This window comes from Eumetopias jubatus, unplaced genomic scaffold (assembly GCF_037043125.1).
Source record: "Eumetopias jubatus isolate StellerSeaLion01/CBP00866 unplaced genomic scaffold, mEumJub1_p1.0 scaffold_1, whole genome shotgun sequence".
NCBI lineage: Eukaryota > Metazoa > Chordata > Mammalia > Carnivora > Otariidae > Eumetopias > Eumetopias jubatus.
The window spans coordinates 92,138,303-92,155,401 of record NW_028274807.1 but is presented as its reverse complement, the minus strand read 5'-3'; the positions used below and the strand labels follow the sequence as shown (position 1 = coordinate 92,155,401).

Sequence of the window (17,099 nt, the reverse complement as noted above, 5' to 3'; positions counted from 1 at the left end):
TATGAATAGGTTACCCAAAAGGTCTCCTCGCTGATTCACTGCCGTTTTCTCCTAAGCTGAAAAAGCAGGCTTCTCAAGAGAATGAATATATTTATTTTATATGTTATTTTAAAGTTACCCCATCCGGACAACTGCCAGCCCTCAGTTTGCTAATCAGGAATGGCCAAGACTCTGCATACACCATATTAGGATAGGTAAAAGAAAGGGAGGAGGCACAATTATCAACATTTTCAGTACAAACAAACAGAAATACATACAAATGGGAATCTCACATACAGGACGATCAGTGGTTAAACAAGAGCATAACCACCAACAGCATGCAGTGGTTGCTAATCCACACCTTGTACTTACGGAGTGGTAGACCAGTGTTTTTAGAACCTAATTTTAAAAAGGACCATAGAAAGGTAGATTGTTAGAGTGACCCATGGGAATGCAGTTGGAAGCCATTTCATGGAAAGAAAACCCAAGTGGATTTGTCTGTAGAAGAGGAGGCCTGATGAGATCTAACTCTCCCAAGTATCTGAAGGATTGTTCTGTGGGAAACGAGGTTACGTGTAGTCTGTTTGTCTCTTAGGAACAGAATTCAGATTTCTGCTTGTTAAAAGGTTATTAAAAATAACAAATTCAACCAAGTACATTTTAAAGATTTAATTGGCTTTATTAATTGATTAATGAAATAAGCAGCATCACCTTTAGCAAGTAGAGGGGAGCTCCAAAGGGCTACAGAAAGGGAAAGGTTTTTAAAGCCAAGACAAGGGAGTCATAAACAGAAAAAAGGGATTATTTCAGGTGAGGTCACCTTCATTTGGGGACAAAAGGGTTTTTAGGAGGTGGATTACATCATTTTCCTTTGGGGGATAAAGAGGGCCCATGTGACAGATTACCTTATTGGTGCCGACCAGAAAATTCCTGACTGACTGGTTAAAGGTTACATTCCTGAGGGGTTGAAACTGCAGTTAGTTTAGGTATTAAGTCTTGGTTTACCGATTTGGGGCCTTAACCTAAGTGATGCCATTTTGGGCCTGTGGTTTTCTTTTTAACAAAGGGAAAACCATTTATCAATTAAGATTACTAAAAAGTGGAATTTGCTGCATTTTGAGGAAGTGAACTCTACATTACTTGAAGTATTCTGGTCACTTGCTAGAGAGTTTGTTTAGCAGTTCAAGTCTTAGATGAGGAACTGGACTGGATAACCTTTAAGATTCTTCCCACCCCCGGGCGCCTGGGTGGCTCAGTTGGTTAAGCGACTGCCTTCGGCTCAGGTCATGATCCTGGAGTCCTGGGATCGAGTCCCGCATCGGGCTCCCTGCTCGGCGGGGAGTCTGCTTCTCCCTCTGACCCTATCCCCTCTGATGTGCTCTCTCTCTCTCATTCTCTCTCTCTCAAATAAATAAATAAAATCTTTAAAAATAAAAAAAAAAAAAGATTCTTCCCACCCCCAGGAGAATTCTGATTTCTGTGATTTTGGCTGTCAACTAAAAACATTTATAAAGATTTTACCTATCTGCTCTGTTTACCTATTCTTGGGTGCGTAGAGTTTCATGGTAAACTATCACTGGTGGCCAGTAATCATGTAAATGAACGCAATGATTACATAGACTGCTTCTTCATACTGCTTATTATTCTGTACTATATAAAAACCTGTGGTCATTTTGTTGTTTCCTTTAAGTATACTGATAGTTGCTTTATTGTGATTAAAACAGGAGGACTAGTTTTCGCCAAATTATAGTCCTCTTTGTTAGTTGAAAGATATTCAGTTAAATACCCATCAATGGATAAAATTTATAGAACTCTGCTGCCTTATTTTCCCTCTTCACTTTTAAACATTATGTTGAAATTAAGACCCAGCTAATTTTGCTTTTAAAGTAAGTGTAGATGAGATATGCTCATGGATCTTGAATATGCTTGACTTTTTTTCTTCCTTTTATTTATTTATTTTTATGGTGTTCTTTTTAGGTCATTATTCCTCTGACTGGTCCATGGAGCACCTATATCAAAATCAGTGGAGTGTGTGGTTGGTGGGAGGTGGAGAGGAAAGGAGAGGTGGCTAGCCTGAGGAAAAAGGGGCCTGGAAATCTACATTTCCAAAAGTCTCAGGGATTCTAATGTAACTAACATTTGAGGTTCACAGCTAGAAGGATTTTAGGGATTGTCAACTAATGGCTGTTTTCTAGAGTCGGCAAGCATAGACAGAAGTGACAACAATGCCATGCAGCATATTACTTTTCAAGAAAGCATAGAATTTGTTAGGTTCCTTTTCTTTTACGGCAGTTAACATAGATAGTTAAGTGACTTGCCCAAGGCCCTTCAGATTGGAACCCATATCTCCACTGAACACTACTTGGTTTGGGGATGGGGGACATGCTGAGGAGAAGAACTTTAAAAAATACCATTCAGAAGCTGAAATGAACCAGGGACCAGCCTCCAGTGATGCTCTTTTTATGTTGCCATTTTGAATATCATGAATGTGCTGTCACCAGAGATCTTTTAATGTGTCACATTGAATTGGAAAACAATGCACTTGAGATTAATTGGGGCCATATATTTTCTGAGTGTGGTTTTCTGCCTGGTTTGTGGCCATGGCCTCCCCGCCCCACCCACCAGGCCCCGCAAGTCCACAAGATTATTTTCTCTTCCTGCTTCCCCCTACCCCTTCTTCCATGTTAGGTTATCTGTCTAGAGCCTCCCCTCTTTTCAAAGAGAGGGTTAACTTTCTACCCCAAACCCTTCCCATTATCTCATTATCTGCTCTTCACTTTGTTCTAGCCACAGCCACACATTGCCCAACAGACCTGATCTCCTATCTGTGGCCAGGAAATTTTTAATCAGATATTTTGACATTGTTTTCATCATCTAAAAGTGAATGTATGAGTATGAGGCTAAATAAGTATAATAAGTATGAGGCTAAAGGTGTGTCTTGTTGAACCCCAGGACATGTGTGTATATATATACATATGGGGATTATTTTATAGGTGAAATCAGGGGGAAGAGAAGTCACCAAACAATGGTTTCTCAAAGGCAGTGATGGAGAAAAAGACAAAAATTCATGCTCACAGTTCAATCTGAGTAGGAGTGCCTGCAAGGGGAGGGGTACAGTCCTGACATTTTACCTTGAAGGAATTTGAGTTGCTTGTGTTTGGTATATCATGCATATTTGTTTGTGGTTATGTTCTTGCTTAACCACTGATCGTACTATATGTGAGATTCCCATTTGGATGTATTTTTGTATTTTGTTTTATTGAACATGTTGATAATTTTGCCTTCTCCCTTTCTTTTACCTATCCTAATACGGTGTAGGCATAGTCTTGGCCATTCCTGATTAGCAAACTGAGAGCTGGCTGTTGCCTGGATGACATAACTTTAAAATATATCCATTCTCAGGGGCACCTGGGTGGCTCAGTCAGTTAAATGTCTTGATTTTGGCTCAGGTCATGATCTCAGGGTCATGAGATCGAGCCTTGCATGGGTCTGCTTGAGATTCTGTCTCTCCCTCCCCGCCCCCTCTCTAAAATAAATAAGTAAATATTTTTTTAAAAAGTAAAATTTAAATAAAATAAAACACAATATATCCATTCTCTTTGAGAAGCCTGCTGCTTTTTCAGGTTAGAAAAAAAACGGCAGTGAATCAGCGAGGAGACCTTCCTGATAACCTCTTCCCTAAGCCTAGACCCTTTATCTTCATTGGTCTCAGGTCCCCTTAGTGAAGGGAGGGTTGATATTTAAGAGTGAAATTGTAGTCTGTTCAGTAAAAGTGTTTCTGTGGAACCAATGTGCCAGGACTAGAAAGTATTTATGCCATAAAGCAGGCTGCTGCCCCTCAAACAATAACTATGTCAGCACATTTTTATCGCTGAGAAAATAGCTGGCAGGGTGATCCAGCCTTCCCACAGTTTCTCGGAGGTGTTTACTGAGGGCCTTTGATCAGACTTCAAATGAGAGAGTCTAACCTATTTGTGGTGGCTGTTTACTGTCAGCCCTCAGCCTGCCCTTTGTTTTTCCCATACCAACAAAAAGAGTAAAAGCACCAGGCTGTGTAAACATGGCTGGTCTATAGGAACTCTGATTTACTTTCCTGGCTTTTTCTATGTGGTTTAGGTAAGGCAGAGACTAGAACTATAAATTGAACTCGTCATTTCAAAACCCATTATTAGGTCCCAGCCACTGGACCATTTAGAGAATTTTTATTAGCAATCAAAACACTTTTGTAAAATTAAGTTAATTTCAGAAGATTGCCGGTCTTGGTTTCGAGGGACCTTTTCCAATCGGACATTGGGTGGTTGTGAGTGACTGAGTGAGTGGCCTCCTAGATTGGAGAGAAAATGGCATCAGGTGGGTGGGTAAACTGTCATTGGTGTCTTATGAAACAGGAAGTTCCCTTTTTTCCCGTTTCCATAATAACCTGTGCTTTAAAAAAAAAAAAAAGGTAGTTCTATTCGGTGGATCTCAGACATTCCTCTCTTGCCTTGAGATTTGAGGTGCATGAGTTCAAAGAACCAAGCTAGTAAACCGTGGTGGGATGTTGTCAATACAGTGCCTTTGGAATGTTGTCAGAGGCTTTCCTTTATGGCAAGCACTCTTGCAGGGGGCAGCTGAGGAGCCAACCTGGAGAGTAGTTAAAAGGGATCCTCTTTAATTTGTTTTGTAAACCTCATTAGAGCAATGGATAATTGCATTCCCCTCAATATATCGAGTAATGATATGTTGGTAAAGAGCTGTACATCGTTGTTATCTGTAATTCAGCTTTCAGGTGGGTGATGTTTGTAATGTTCTTTCCTTTGTAAGGTGAACGGTGTCAGACAGCCACAAGGAATGCAATCACATATTGTCTGGTTAATAATTTCGGTACTGTTTGCAAACTTTGCCCCTCTAGAACATGACCTTAGAATTGTGAAGCTGAGCTCAGATAGAATAGAGTGCACATTTGCCCCCTCAGTTCTTCCCAAGGTTGTTATGCAAATAACTGTTTGTTGGCCTGCATTCTGCTCCCTCTTCTTTCTCTCTCCTGGGACAAGAGGGCCTGTGGCCAGCCAGATGGGCTGGGAGTGGGGGTCTGGGGAGGAAGAGTGGACATCCTTTTACTCATCCCTCTTCCCCTTTACAACCCGTCAGCAGAGAAAGCTGGCGAGAGAAGAAAGGCAACCCCTTTAAAAAAATACTCAGGGCACAGTGACTATGTTCTGCCCCATTCCTGCTGGTCTTCTAGCTATCAGCTTTTTTTTAAGATTTTGTTTATTTATTTGACAGGGAGGGAGACACAGCAAGAGAGGGCACACAAGCAGGGGGAGTGGGAGAGGGACAAGCAGGCTTCCCGCCGAGCAGGGAGCCCGATGCGGGGCTCGCTCCCAGGACCCTGGGATCATGACCTGAGCCGAAGGCAGACACTTAACGACTGAGCCACCCAGGCATCCCTAGCTATCAGCTTTTAATGAACAATCTTTCTGATTCTTTCCCCTACAAAATTAACAGACTTTAATGCTTTAAAAACAGCAGTTTGTGTTTTCTTTTAGGACCTAGAAGGAAATGTAAAATACTCTGCTCTAGAAAATTGTTACCCTCAACAAGACCATCTGAGGGGCTCCCCTGGAATTAGGCTCAGCTCTTTCGACTCCCGTGTTCCTGGTAACTCCCTCTAGAGTGTGTTATTAGCCGGAATACCTGCTGTTGGGTGAAATGGTCCTCTTTACTCTGTGTGGGGAATGGTGGGCGTAATAGGAAATATCCCGGGGAAGAAGGTTTTGAAAGAAAGTGCTCAATGCCCTTTTTGATCCCTTTATTTTAACTGCTGCTAATATTTGAAGAGACTTTTAAGAAAAAGTATCCGAAGCGCTTTCTTGGTGTTGAGTTGTATCTGTACCCTTCCTGAGAGCTTTGAAGTTTATAAGGTTCTGGTTTAAGTATAAATAAGCAAATCCATGGATTATCTGCCATTAAAACCTGACATTAAAAATCAAAGACAGACCGAATGTTAGTATTCATTTAGATAGTTTAACTAACAGGGTGAGAGTGAATAGGTTTCATTTGTAGACTGGTAAATTAGATTCTGAATTTGGGTAAGGCAATAAAGGTAAACTTGAAAGCTGGGCCCCAAGACCTTGGGAGGTCCTGCTTGGCATCAGTGTGAGCCCGCTGTTTGTTTTTTGTTTTGTTTTGTTTCCAAAGAGCAACTTCTTGAACTATTCCTCATGGGCCTTCTACCTAATTCTTTAATCATTTGTATTGCTAGACTACAGTTTCACCAAATAGTCCTGCTGCTTGAGATGTCTGGGCTCTATGCCTGACTCCATGCTGAGATACACAGTGTCTGTCACAGAAGCCTCGGGCCAAAAGCAGGACACAAAGCTGGGTTTTCCCCTCCCCCACGAACTTCGGTGCACCTGTGCATTACTCATGCTGCATGCCATTCTCTCCGTAATTAAGAACAGAAATGCTCGTTCTCTTCAATGTCATTGTGTCCTTGGCATCCTGCACAGGGTCTGGCAACGAGATTGGGTTCAGCAAAGGTTTGTTGAACTGAACAAAGCAGCAGTCAAGAGTTCTAAAATCAGGAGTTGAGGGCTGTATTCCTGGCCTCTTGTAGTATCTGCTATCTTTGACAGTCTTAGTTTGTATTTCTGAAGCCCTGAATTTAAATCAAGTTCTTTCTAAGGCTGTCAGATCATCATGCCGGGTGTGAATGGATTCACCAACTTACTTCCCTCTTCATTGCCCATCACTGAAGAGTTTTCAGTATGCTTCCCTTGCCTACCCCATGGATAATTTTTATTGTCCAGCTCTAGAGCTCTTGGCCTCTACTAAAGCAATTGCTGCTTATTTATATATAGTAGTTTATTGCTAACATAGCTGTTGTAAAATCCTCTCTGTGGCTTTTAATTCCTTATAGCATCTCGTATGATAAGGATAAGAATTCAATTATTGAATTGAATTCAATAAAATATTAACTAGTATAAGTGGAGCACTCTGATCACATAGTAATTATATGGATTTTGTTAGCATTTAGGCCTTAAAACAAGTTGATAAGGTAGATTGGGTAGATAGCTCAATTTTATTGAAATTGAAGTAAATTGGGATTCAGGAAGTTTAGTCTCATGTGAGAATTAAACCCTTGTCTCCCAATTCCTGATGCCCTTAGAACAGCTAAGTAGCAAGGCAAGTCCCAAGAGAAATATTTGGAAAGGAAAGACTGGCATTTCAGGTGGGCAGAACAGACTTGATAACTAACATGGCACTTCCTTATGTGTTGAAATGGGTAAGAGGTGGTGGACCCATTATTTATGAATTCTATCAGTAAGTCAGTTTTGGTTCTTGGTATAGTGTTTGACTTCAAGCAGATTTCAGCAGGAATGTTTAGTCAGTAGGCAATTTGTTGTTATGGTCACTTGCTACTTTTAAGGACAATGGCTGAGCCAGACTAGAAATTGTGATAAAGCCAATGTCAGAGACCTGTACAGGATCGACTTTCAGAAAACAAGAGCTGATCCTTTGATTTAGAACTGTCTCAGGACATTTGAAAGTTAGGCACACCAAACTTTCTAAGGTTTCCTAGAAATTAGGGAAAGATAACAGGTAATTTGGGAAAAAGAGAGTGAGGATTAGGGTGGGGAAGTAGATAACCAGAAAGCATCCTTCCTTCCCTTTTCAGATTTGGTTCTTATTTTTTTTAATCATAAATAGTATATCTTGAATGCATTACATTTTTAAATGGAGGATACTGTTCCCAAGCTACAAGATGGGAACATGTTTTTAGAAGAAAAAATGTCAAGAACAAAACAGTTAACTTGCTCACTTGAGAGGCTGGAATTCTTCTTTTGTCTCTGTGGTAAATGATTGCACATTATTAATCTTTTTGTTCATACAGTATTTTGTTCATACAATTCTTCTAGTGGCATAATGTTAATGTTCTTTAGGTACCATTATTTGACCAGGCACTCTGCTAGGTATTTTTATATACATTACATCTTACAGTCCTCAGAACAACTCTTGAAAATAGCCCCTGGTCATCCCTTTTTTTTTTTTTTTAAGGTCATAAAAGTGCTAATGAGGGAGATTTTAAGAAACTTGCCCAAGGTCGTGCTAGAAAGTGGTGAGGTTCATTCAATCCCAGGCCTCCTTAGCTTCCCAGCTTTTGTTCTTTGCAGTGCTCAGATTCTGCTCTTCCCAGTTTATTTCCTCTCTGGCAGGATGCCTTTGGGATGCCTTCGGGAAGGAGTAGTTACAGGTCAAGAGAGACCAGCTTATCTGAGCCACAGAAATGTGCCCTCTCTACCTGGCTTCTGTATGAAAATTACACCTTGAGGGAAAATGACTTCGCAGCAACATTTTCGGGAATCAACAAATTTTACTCCTGAAGGAAAGTAAAATTGGAAACAACTAAACTACTCTACTGAATCCAAAGGGCCTTATAAACTCTCATTTCTGTAATTACTAAAGTGTCCATGGGATGACAGTCTTTTAAAATTTTGCTAAATTTAGACAGTGCCTGAAATGCCTCCTTGTGTTTATTTGTTTATATGTCTGTATCCCTGTAATTAGACTGTCAGTCCTTTGAGGATAGAGAATGTATCTTCTGGTCTTTGCAGAGCACAGCATCTCGAAATCGCATCCTCCCAAATACAAATGTATAAGGAATGAAGATGTGCTCTAGGAGATTTATACTCCATTGCTTTTTGGTAGTTTATTAGTAACTCCAGTTTTCCTTACATTTTTTTAAGATTTTATTTATTTCTTTGAGAGAATGAGAGAGAGAGAGAGGGAGGGCCATGAGCAGGGGGAGGGCCAGAGGGAGGGGCAGAGGGAGAAGCAGACTCCTGCTGAGCAAGGAGTCCTGGCCCAGGGACTGGATTCCAGGACTCCAGGATCCCAGGATCATGACCTGAGCCGAAGGCAGACTCTTAACCAACTGAGCCACCCAGGCGCCCCTGCATTTTTTGGTAATATGCTCATCTTAAAAAAAAAATGAAGTGAAATGCACATAACATCAAATTAACTATTTTAATTCATTGGCATTTAGTAAATTCACAGTGTTGTGCAATCACTACTTCTATTCTTAAGCATTTTCATCATCCCAAAAGGAAACCCTGCACCCTGTAACCAGTTTCTCTCCAGATTCTTCCCACCCCTCAGCCCTTGGAAACCACAAATCTGAGTTCTCTCTCTGTTGATTTTTTTATTCTGGATATTTCATATAAATGGAATCATTCAATATGTGATCTTTTGTGTCTGGCTTTTACTTAACAATGTTTTCAAGGTTCATCCACATAGCATGTATCACTACTTGATTTCTTTTTATGGCTGAGTAATATTTCATTGCATTAGATCATATTTTATTTATCCATTCGTCCTTGAACTTTTGGCTGTTTCCGTCTTTTGGTTATTGTCAGTTGTGCTGCTGTGAACATGTGTGTTTATGTATTTCAGTCCCTGTTTTTGATTCTTCTAGTTATATACCTAGGAGTTGTATTGATGGGCTGTATGGTAATTTGATGTTTAACTTTTTGAGGAAGCACCAAACTGCTTTCCACAGGGGCTGTTCCATTTAACATTCTTACCTGCAATGTATAAGAGTTCTAATTCCTCCACATCCTACCCTACACTTATTTTCCATTTTTCTGAGAATAGCCATAGGAGTGGGTGTGAAGTGGCATCTCACTGTGGTTTTGATACGTGTTTCCATAATGACTAATGACGTTCAACACGTCATGCTTGTTGACTGTACATCTTCTTCGGTGAAATGTCTGTTCAAGCCTTTTGCCCATTTTTAAATTGGGTTGTTTGGGTTTTTTTGTTGTGTTGTAAGAATTCTTTATGTATTTGGGATACAGGTCTCTTTTCAGATACATGATTTTGTAAATACTTTTCCTCATTCTGTAGTTTGTGTGTTCATTTTCTAAAGAATATCCTCTACACAAAAGGTTTTTTAATTTTGATGAATTCCAGGTTTCTTTCTTTTTCTTTTTTGCTTGTACTTTTGATATTATCTCAGAATCCGTTATCAAATTCAGTATCATGAAATGTACCCTGTTTCCTTCTAAGAGTTTGATGGTTTTAGGTCTTCCGGTCTCTGAACCATTTTCAGTTAATTTTTGTATGTGATGTCAGGTAGAGGCCCAACTTCATTCTTTTTGTCTGTTTGGGGCATTTGACAATTCTATATAACTTTGAGTATCAACTTTTCCATCTCTGCCAAAAAGACCAGTGGGATTTTGATGAAGATTACATTGCCTCTGTTGGTCACTATGAGTAGTATTGCCACCCTAACAGTATTCAGTCTTTATCCCATGTCTTTATTTAGGTGTTCTGTAGTTCCATTTATTTAGGTCTTTAATTTATTTCAGTAATGTAGTTTAAGTGTATAAGTTTTTCACACACCCACCCCTTGGTTAAATTTATTTCTAGGTATTCTTGTGGATGCTGTAGTAAATGGAATTGGTCTTTTTAAATTTCCTTTTCAGATTGTTCATTGCTGGTATATAAAAACTCTATTGACTCGTGTTGCTGTTGTACCCTGAAAATTTACTGAATTCATTTATTAGCTCTAGTAATTTTTTTAATGGAATCTGTAGGATTTTCCACATATAGGATTATGTCATCTGTGAGTAGATATAGTTTTACTTCTTCCTTTACAATTTGGATGCCTCCTCTGCCCCCGCCACCTACCGCCCCTACCGCACCCCCCACCCCCCCGCCAGTTGTTCCGTTAAAGATTGGTGGTGAAAGTGAGCATTCTTGTCTTGTTCCTGATGTTAGGGGGAAAGATTTCTTTACCCATTGAATATGATGTTAGTGATGGATGCTTATCGTCTTATAACCCCCCAAGTCAGAGGTTATCGAAGTGTGTGGCCCTTTGGACAGCAGCAAGTATATCACCTGAAAACTTGCCAGAAATGCTAATAGTTGGGACCTCCCCCAGACTTTCTGATTCTGAAACTGTGGGAAGTAGAATTTAGCAGTCCAGATTTTAAGAAACCCTCCTGGTGATTCTGGTATATAGTAAAATTTAAGAACCATTGCACTAGATGTTAAGTTTCTTTGAGGTCAGGACCTGTGTTTTAAGGACCTGCTTTATTTCTTTGTATTCTTTTTAGCTCTCTGTGAGATGAGTCAGTGTTGAATAATTTAAAAAAAATTAAGAATGTCAGAGTTTCCCAAAGTGCCTACACAGTCTCTTAGCTCATCTACATGTCTTGAGTCACTATAAATAATTGGAGATTCATTATTAGTTATTCACCAGATTGATCAGAAAACCTCACATTTCATATTCAGTCTTAGATCCATGGCAAACAGCACAAGTGCACTTTTATTTAGACCATTTGTTCTGATAATTACTTTCACTCTTAATTATCTGCTTACCTGCTAGCTATGGACTTAATGCTTAGGACTACTAGTGCCAGCAAGAATGTCTCTTTTGGCTGTTTAGAAAAACACAATGGTCACTTTTTACAGGGTTTATTGGATTTTTGTCACATCATTATTTTGCCTTTATTTTTCTCAGTTTCTTTTATCTTGCAGTGTTGTCATCTGAGCCCCTTTACATCTCTTTTGAATAAGATAATATTTAAGTATCAAGATAAGAATGTGATCCATTGCTACAAAGGCTTTTGTTGTGCAAATAGCCATTTGGACACATAAGTACCCGTTTGTAGACAAATGTACTAATACATTCCATATATTCACTACTTATTTACCTATTGGTGAATACTCAGCTTTAAAAATACCATTTAAAATTGTCTAAAATTGTGGTGTAATTATTTATAGCTGGTCTTTTTCTAAAGCTAGTTTAAATGGTAGTTTATACCCTATATTCCAATTTTCCACCACTTTCAGATTTCTGACCCTCTTTTGTACACTCACCTCAAGTCAGTCCAGTTAACCTTGCCCCCAGAATAGGTGAATATTCTGAGTTTAGTATCAGAGCATGGATTATCTATGTGTGTGAGGTCTGGGGGTCACTGGTAGCAAGAGGAAGCACAGAGTGAAGCAGAATGTCCTCACTCACAGCCCTGGCAGGGGCTCGGAAGCTCTCCATGGACACGTGTGGTCCTAAAAATACAACGCTACTGGGCTTTCCTCAGTCTCTTTGATGTGGGAGTAAAGTCCTAGCATCTTTGCAGGAATTACTGTTGATTGACTAAACTGCTCTCCAACCTTTCTTGTTCAAGTTTTGCTATAAGCAAATGAAAAATCAATTCATTAACAAATGCTAGTGGACTTTTAAGATGTTAGACCATGTACTTGTATATTGCAGTTAAATTTTTTTTTAAAGATTTTATTTATTTTTTCATGAGAGGCAGAGAGAGAGAGAGAGAGAGAGAGAAGCAGAGGGAGAAGCAGGCTCCCCACTGAGCAGGGAGCCCGATGCGGGACTCGATCCCAGAACCCTGGGATCATGACCCGAGCTGAAGGCAGACGCTTAACCATCTGAGCCACCCAGGCGCCCTGCAGTTAAATTTTTTAATGACTGTAAACAGTCATAGTTCTTGTTTGTGTCTCACATCTTGTTCAGCAAAAAAAAAAAAAAAAAGGGAATTCTTGACATTTGAAGTCATAGGCTAAAACCTGAAATAGATGAAATTTCTCAAGGCCTTTTTTTCATGGAGTTACTGGGCTCTTAGCAAACATTTTACTTCCGTTCTAAAAATCATGCATGTGACATTTTTCATCTGTCTATGGAAGAGTTCATGTGGTCTCTAGCTGAGCTTGCTTCTTACTTTCTCAAAAAAGAAATCTGACTATAGTTTGGAAGTATATGTTTATTTACTTTTGTTTTCAAATTATTTAATCAATGTATACATGTATCTCTGTAGACCTACCTATATGTAACACGAGCGTTTAATTAAAGAAGGTTCCAAATACGTCAGGTTTAAAGGTGTTCCCTCCCCCCCCCCCACCGCAAAGTTTAATAGTTCAATGATTTCCCAGTAAAGTCAAAGAGGAGGTTGGCTTGTTTGAGAAAATAATGTGGCCTCCCTGCCTCATATATCCAGTGTTAGTTTGAACACGAAGAGAGCATTTTCACCATATTCTAAGAGGCTTATCATGTAAGTCTTGTGTGTTGATTAAAGGGTATCGATTAAAAAATCAAAAGAAACCTAGTACCCTTGAAGTTTAGGAAGAGAAGTTTGTTTTAACTAGGGAAGGGTTGTAATAAGATCAGGAGCTTCTCAAACACAAACAACAGTTGAGCAGAGGCAGTAAACTCACTGATTGGGAAGTATTTAGAAAAAGGGTAACTTCTCATAGCACTATTGTGAATGGATTTCATTTTGCTAGCTTTTGCACTCCTAAGTGCCTGTGGGTGCAGTGGTTTATTTCAGAAGGGAGAGGACCTTAGGGTTTCGAGGAACGTAGGGTTCCCGAAACTCAACTGTTCACAGTTGTGATGTGAACACTATATATTTCACAACTCCCTTTGAAAGGGTTTGATGACAGTGACAAGAGGAAGGGGGAACAAGCATGTTAAAGTCATTTGGCTACATTTGAAATCAAGGCCAGGAAGAAAACATTTTCTGGCTGTAAATCAGTTACTTGTCCTACATGCTTTAAAGCATTTTATACAAATGACTTTAACAGTTTTAGGGGTCATGCCTGGGGTTAAGAGACTGTTTGTTTGGTATATATTTCGGTGATTAAAAAGCAATACTTTATGGAGATGGTAGCATTTCTGTTCACAGTCTGTCCTGCGTTTATCCCATGAGCAAGGTTTGCCTCTTAGGTCAATATTGTCCAAAGTATATATGTGTTGATTTTATGGGTTACAGGAACATGAACTATTTAAAAAAATTGTACTCCATGTAATTGTAACAAACAAGAAAAAGCAAAAAGTTATGAGTAAAATGAGAAAGAATCACAAAGAGGGGCGCCTGGGTGGCTCAGTCGTTAAGCGTCTGCCTTCGGCTCAGGTCATGATCCCAGGGTCCTGGGATCGAGCCCCGCATCGGGGTCCCTGCTCGGCGGGGAGCCTGCTTCTCCCTCTCCCTCTCCCCCTGCTTGTGTTCCCTCTCTCGCTGTGTCTCTCTCTGTCAAATAAATAAATAAAATCTTTAAAAAAAATAAAATAAAATAAAAAAAGAAAAAAGAAAGAAAGAATCACAAAGATCATTAACATTTTGATGAGTGATTATTGTGCTGTGCAATGCTCTAAAGCACCTTTGCGTGTATTATTGAACTTAATCTTAAACCCTATTTGGTGAGGTAAGAATTGTTATTCTCATGTGCGCCTGTTGGGAACTGAGGCTCAGAAAGTCTTAACTGAATGGTCTAAAGTCACACAACCAGCATGAATAGTGAGCTGGGGACTGAAACCCAGGCAGAGGCCATGGTTTTGACGCCTGCTTATAGAGCCGAGTGCATTGACCCTCGGGTTTCACAGATAGTGCTCAGGCTAGGGCTGATATACTTGCCTGTGATTTTTTTTTTTTTTTTTTTTTTTGGTAGGTGGGTCAAATCGAGTAAAAATATTTAGTAAATACCTAATGTCTTGATGGCTACAGCCAAAATGCTGAAGCTGACGAGAAGGATGGATTTGGAAGATGATTTGGAAAGTGCCTTCAGTGGGTGGTGGAGGTATCAGTTTAAATCCTACTTCAAAATGGAATGCGGTCGTACAGTTACCCCCTCTCATGCTGTTGTCGTCTTCTGCTTTAATTGATTACTGGGTGTGTGAGCCTGTGAGCGACTGCTGTGGTTTTGTATGTGTTAGAACTTATCAGATGGTTTAGCTGTCTTGGTATACTGTCCATGGAGTTGGAGTGAACTCTGATCATAGGGAGTTTTACAGGAATATTAGCATCTTTTCTGCCCTGACCCTGTTTTTTTCCCCCTATACTTGAAGACCTGCTGATAGTCCTCTATACCCCACACTGGTCCTCTCCTGCAAAGTATTAGAACACTGAATTGTATCCTGAGGTGAAAGGTGCCTTATGCTGACAATGTAAATACAGCACTGGGTGGAGGGATCTGTCTTCTTTTGCCAAGGAAAGTGTTGTGTTTTTCTTGGTTTTTGTTACAGCTGAACAATTCTAATTGCCGGCAGCACAACACACATTAGGAGAAAGCAAACAAACAACACAGGGCACTTGGAGCCAGGAAGTCGCATCCCAAACTAGAAACACAGCTTTGGATTGACGTTGGGGCAGTGGGTTGCTAACTAGGGGAGCCAGGTACCAAACTGAAACCCAGTGACTGTGAGCTTCTTGCACTTCTAGGGAAACCATTTAATCATAGGATCATTGGAAGGGTGTTAGAAGCTGATTTTAATGTTATGATGATCGTTTCTTTGTAATTAAATATTAACTCAAACTATGTCTTAGGTAACTGAGTGTTGCCTTGCTATTCCTTGCTGTAGACATGTGATTAACATTTATTGAATTTAATATTTTGAAACTAACACCTTGTTAATTGAATGCTTTACTTTGAAATAATCCAGGTAAATTTGACATGAGTCTTCCTAATTATGCCTAGTTTGAAAATTACGATCTATTTTTCCCCCTGCCTTATAACCTGAGACGCATACCAAATTCATTTGGAATATTTTAAAGGTTTCTTCTGTTTGAAATAATTGGTATGTTATAGTAACTTATCAAGAATGATAATTGACGTGAAAATGAAAATTATAAACCCAGTGTATAGGAGCTTTTTAAACCAGAGGAGATGGACATATTTAAACATTTATTTGTTTAATCATTTATTAATAATACATTCTTTTTTTTTTTTAAAGATTTTATTTTATTTGACAGAGAGCACAAGTAAGCAGAGAGGCAGGCAGAGAGGGAGAAGCAGGCTCTCTGCTGAGCAGGGAGCCTGACGCGGGGCTTGATCCCAGGACCCCAGGATCATGACCTGAGCCGAAGGCAGCCGCTTAACCGACTGAGCCACCCAGGCGCCCCAATAATACATTCTTTTAAAGGCAAAAAAAAAAAAAAACCCAACCATTTTGCCCTACTTTGTTAGATGACTCTTAACCAAGCAGCCTTGGTTTATGGAACTTGAGGCTTTGGGAATCATTAAATATTTATAAAGATGCTCATAGTTTTGTTTTTTTGTTTGTTTTGGTTTTGTTTTTTTTTTTACCCTTGACTTATACAGCTGGAGAATTCTTTTTCATCCATGATTTCAACTCTTAGGCATGATGTACCAATTAATTGAAGAGAAAATAGTCAAAGTAATTCTCTTCATTTTTGACAATAGATTAATTTTAAAAATGCCAATAATTATTTTGAATAATGTGTATGTCTTCAACGGTTAATATCTTACTCTTGTCTCTCATAGGACCTGCTGAAGTTCCCATGATGTCACCCAATGGCTCCATTCCTCCCATCCATGTGCCTCCAGGTTATATCTCACAGGTAAACCACTGGGCGGGTTTTTCCACTCACTTTGGGCACTGTTGTTGTTCCAAGAGAATATATGCTGAGGCTTCAAAAATTTATTCCAAGATTAATTGAGTTAGGGTAATGTGAGTGTTGTCATCATTTTGGTAGCGCCACATGGTCCTTCCCAAGTCTTGACTCTTGACTTGCCAGAGAGCCAGAGGGAGAGAAGCACAGGAGCGCTATCAGGCAGCCTTCAGCCAAGGTGTGTTCACACTTGGTTGTGCCGTAGAGATTTCCTTCCATCTGTACCACAGTTTGCTGGGAAAAAAAAAGAATTTGTAGACTTAACTGGTAAAAATACCAAAGGAGACATTGTTAAAGCAAATAGGGATGGCCCTTTATTATCGGAGTCCCATTTCTCTGTATTGTGGCTGCACCTGGGCTTGGTGAATTGCTGAGTATGTTGTGAGAACTTAGCTATTTGTACTTAAATTTCTCTGAAATTTGACTTTTTTCTTAAGAAAACAGCAGTAGCAATTAAAAAAGTAAAAGCAATTTCAGAGGTACACTGGAAGGATTAAAAAAAAGTGTTAAACGATAAACTAGACAAGGTTTACTGTGTTCAGGGTGCCTGGAATGTGGATGTCTGTATGTTACTTTCATTTTGTCCTGTGCCCAGTGCAGGATGAGCACTCCCTGCCCCTCTCCCTGGACAGCTTCCTTTCCAAGTGCCTAATTGGCTATTTTTTTTTTCCTCTCTGCCCATTTTGTTCTTTTGTTGTGATTATAAGA

The 17,099-nt window shown here is 39.6% G+C and overlaps 1 protein-coding gene across 8 annotated transcripts in view; it reads left to right on the top strand.

Moving 5' to 3' along the window:
* Positions 1–17,099, top strand: part of FNDC3B (fibronectin type III domain containing 3B) — a 342,865-nt gene that overhangs the window by 167,937 nt on the left and 157,829 nt on the right. For all 8 annotated transcript variants that reach the window (XM_088025487.1, XM_088025441.1, XM_028100958.2 and 5 more), the window contains one exon: positions 16,264–16,340. In XM_088025487.1, coding sequence (XP_087881613.1) covers positions 16,264–16,340 — 77 coding nt within the window. The remainder of the gene's footprint in view (positions 1–16,263; positions 16,341–17,099) is intronic.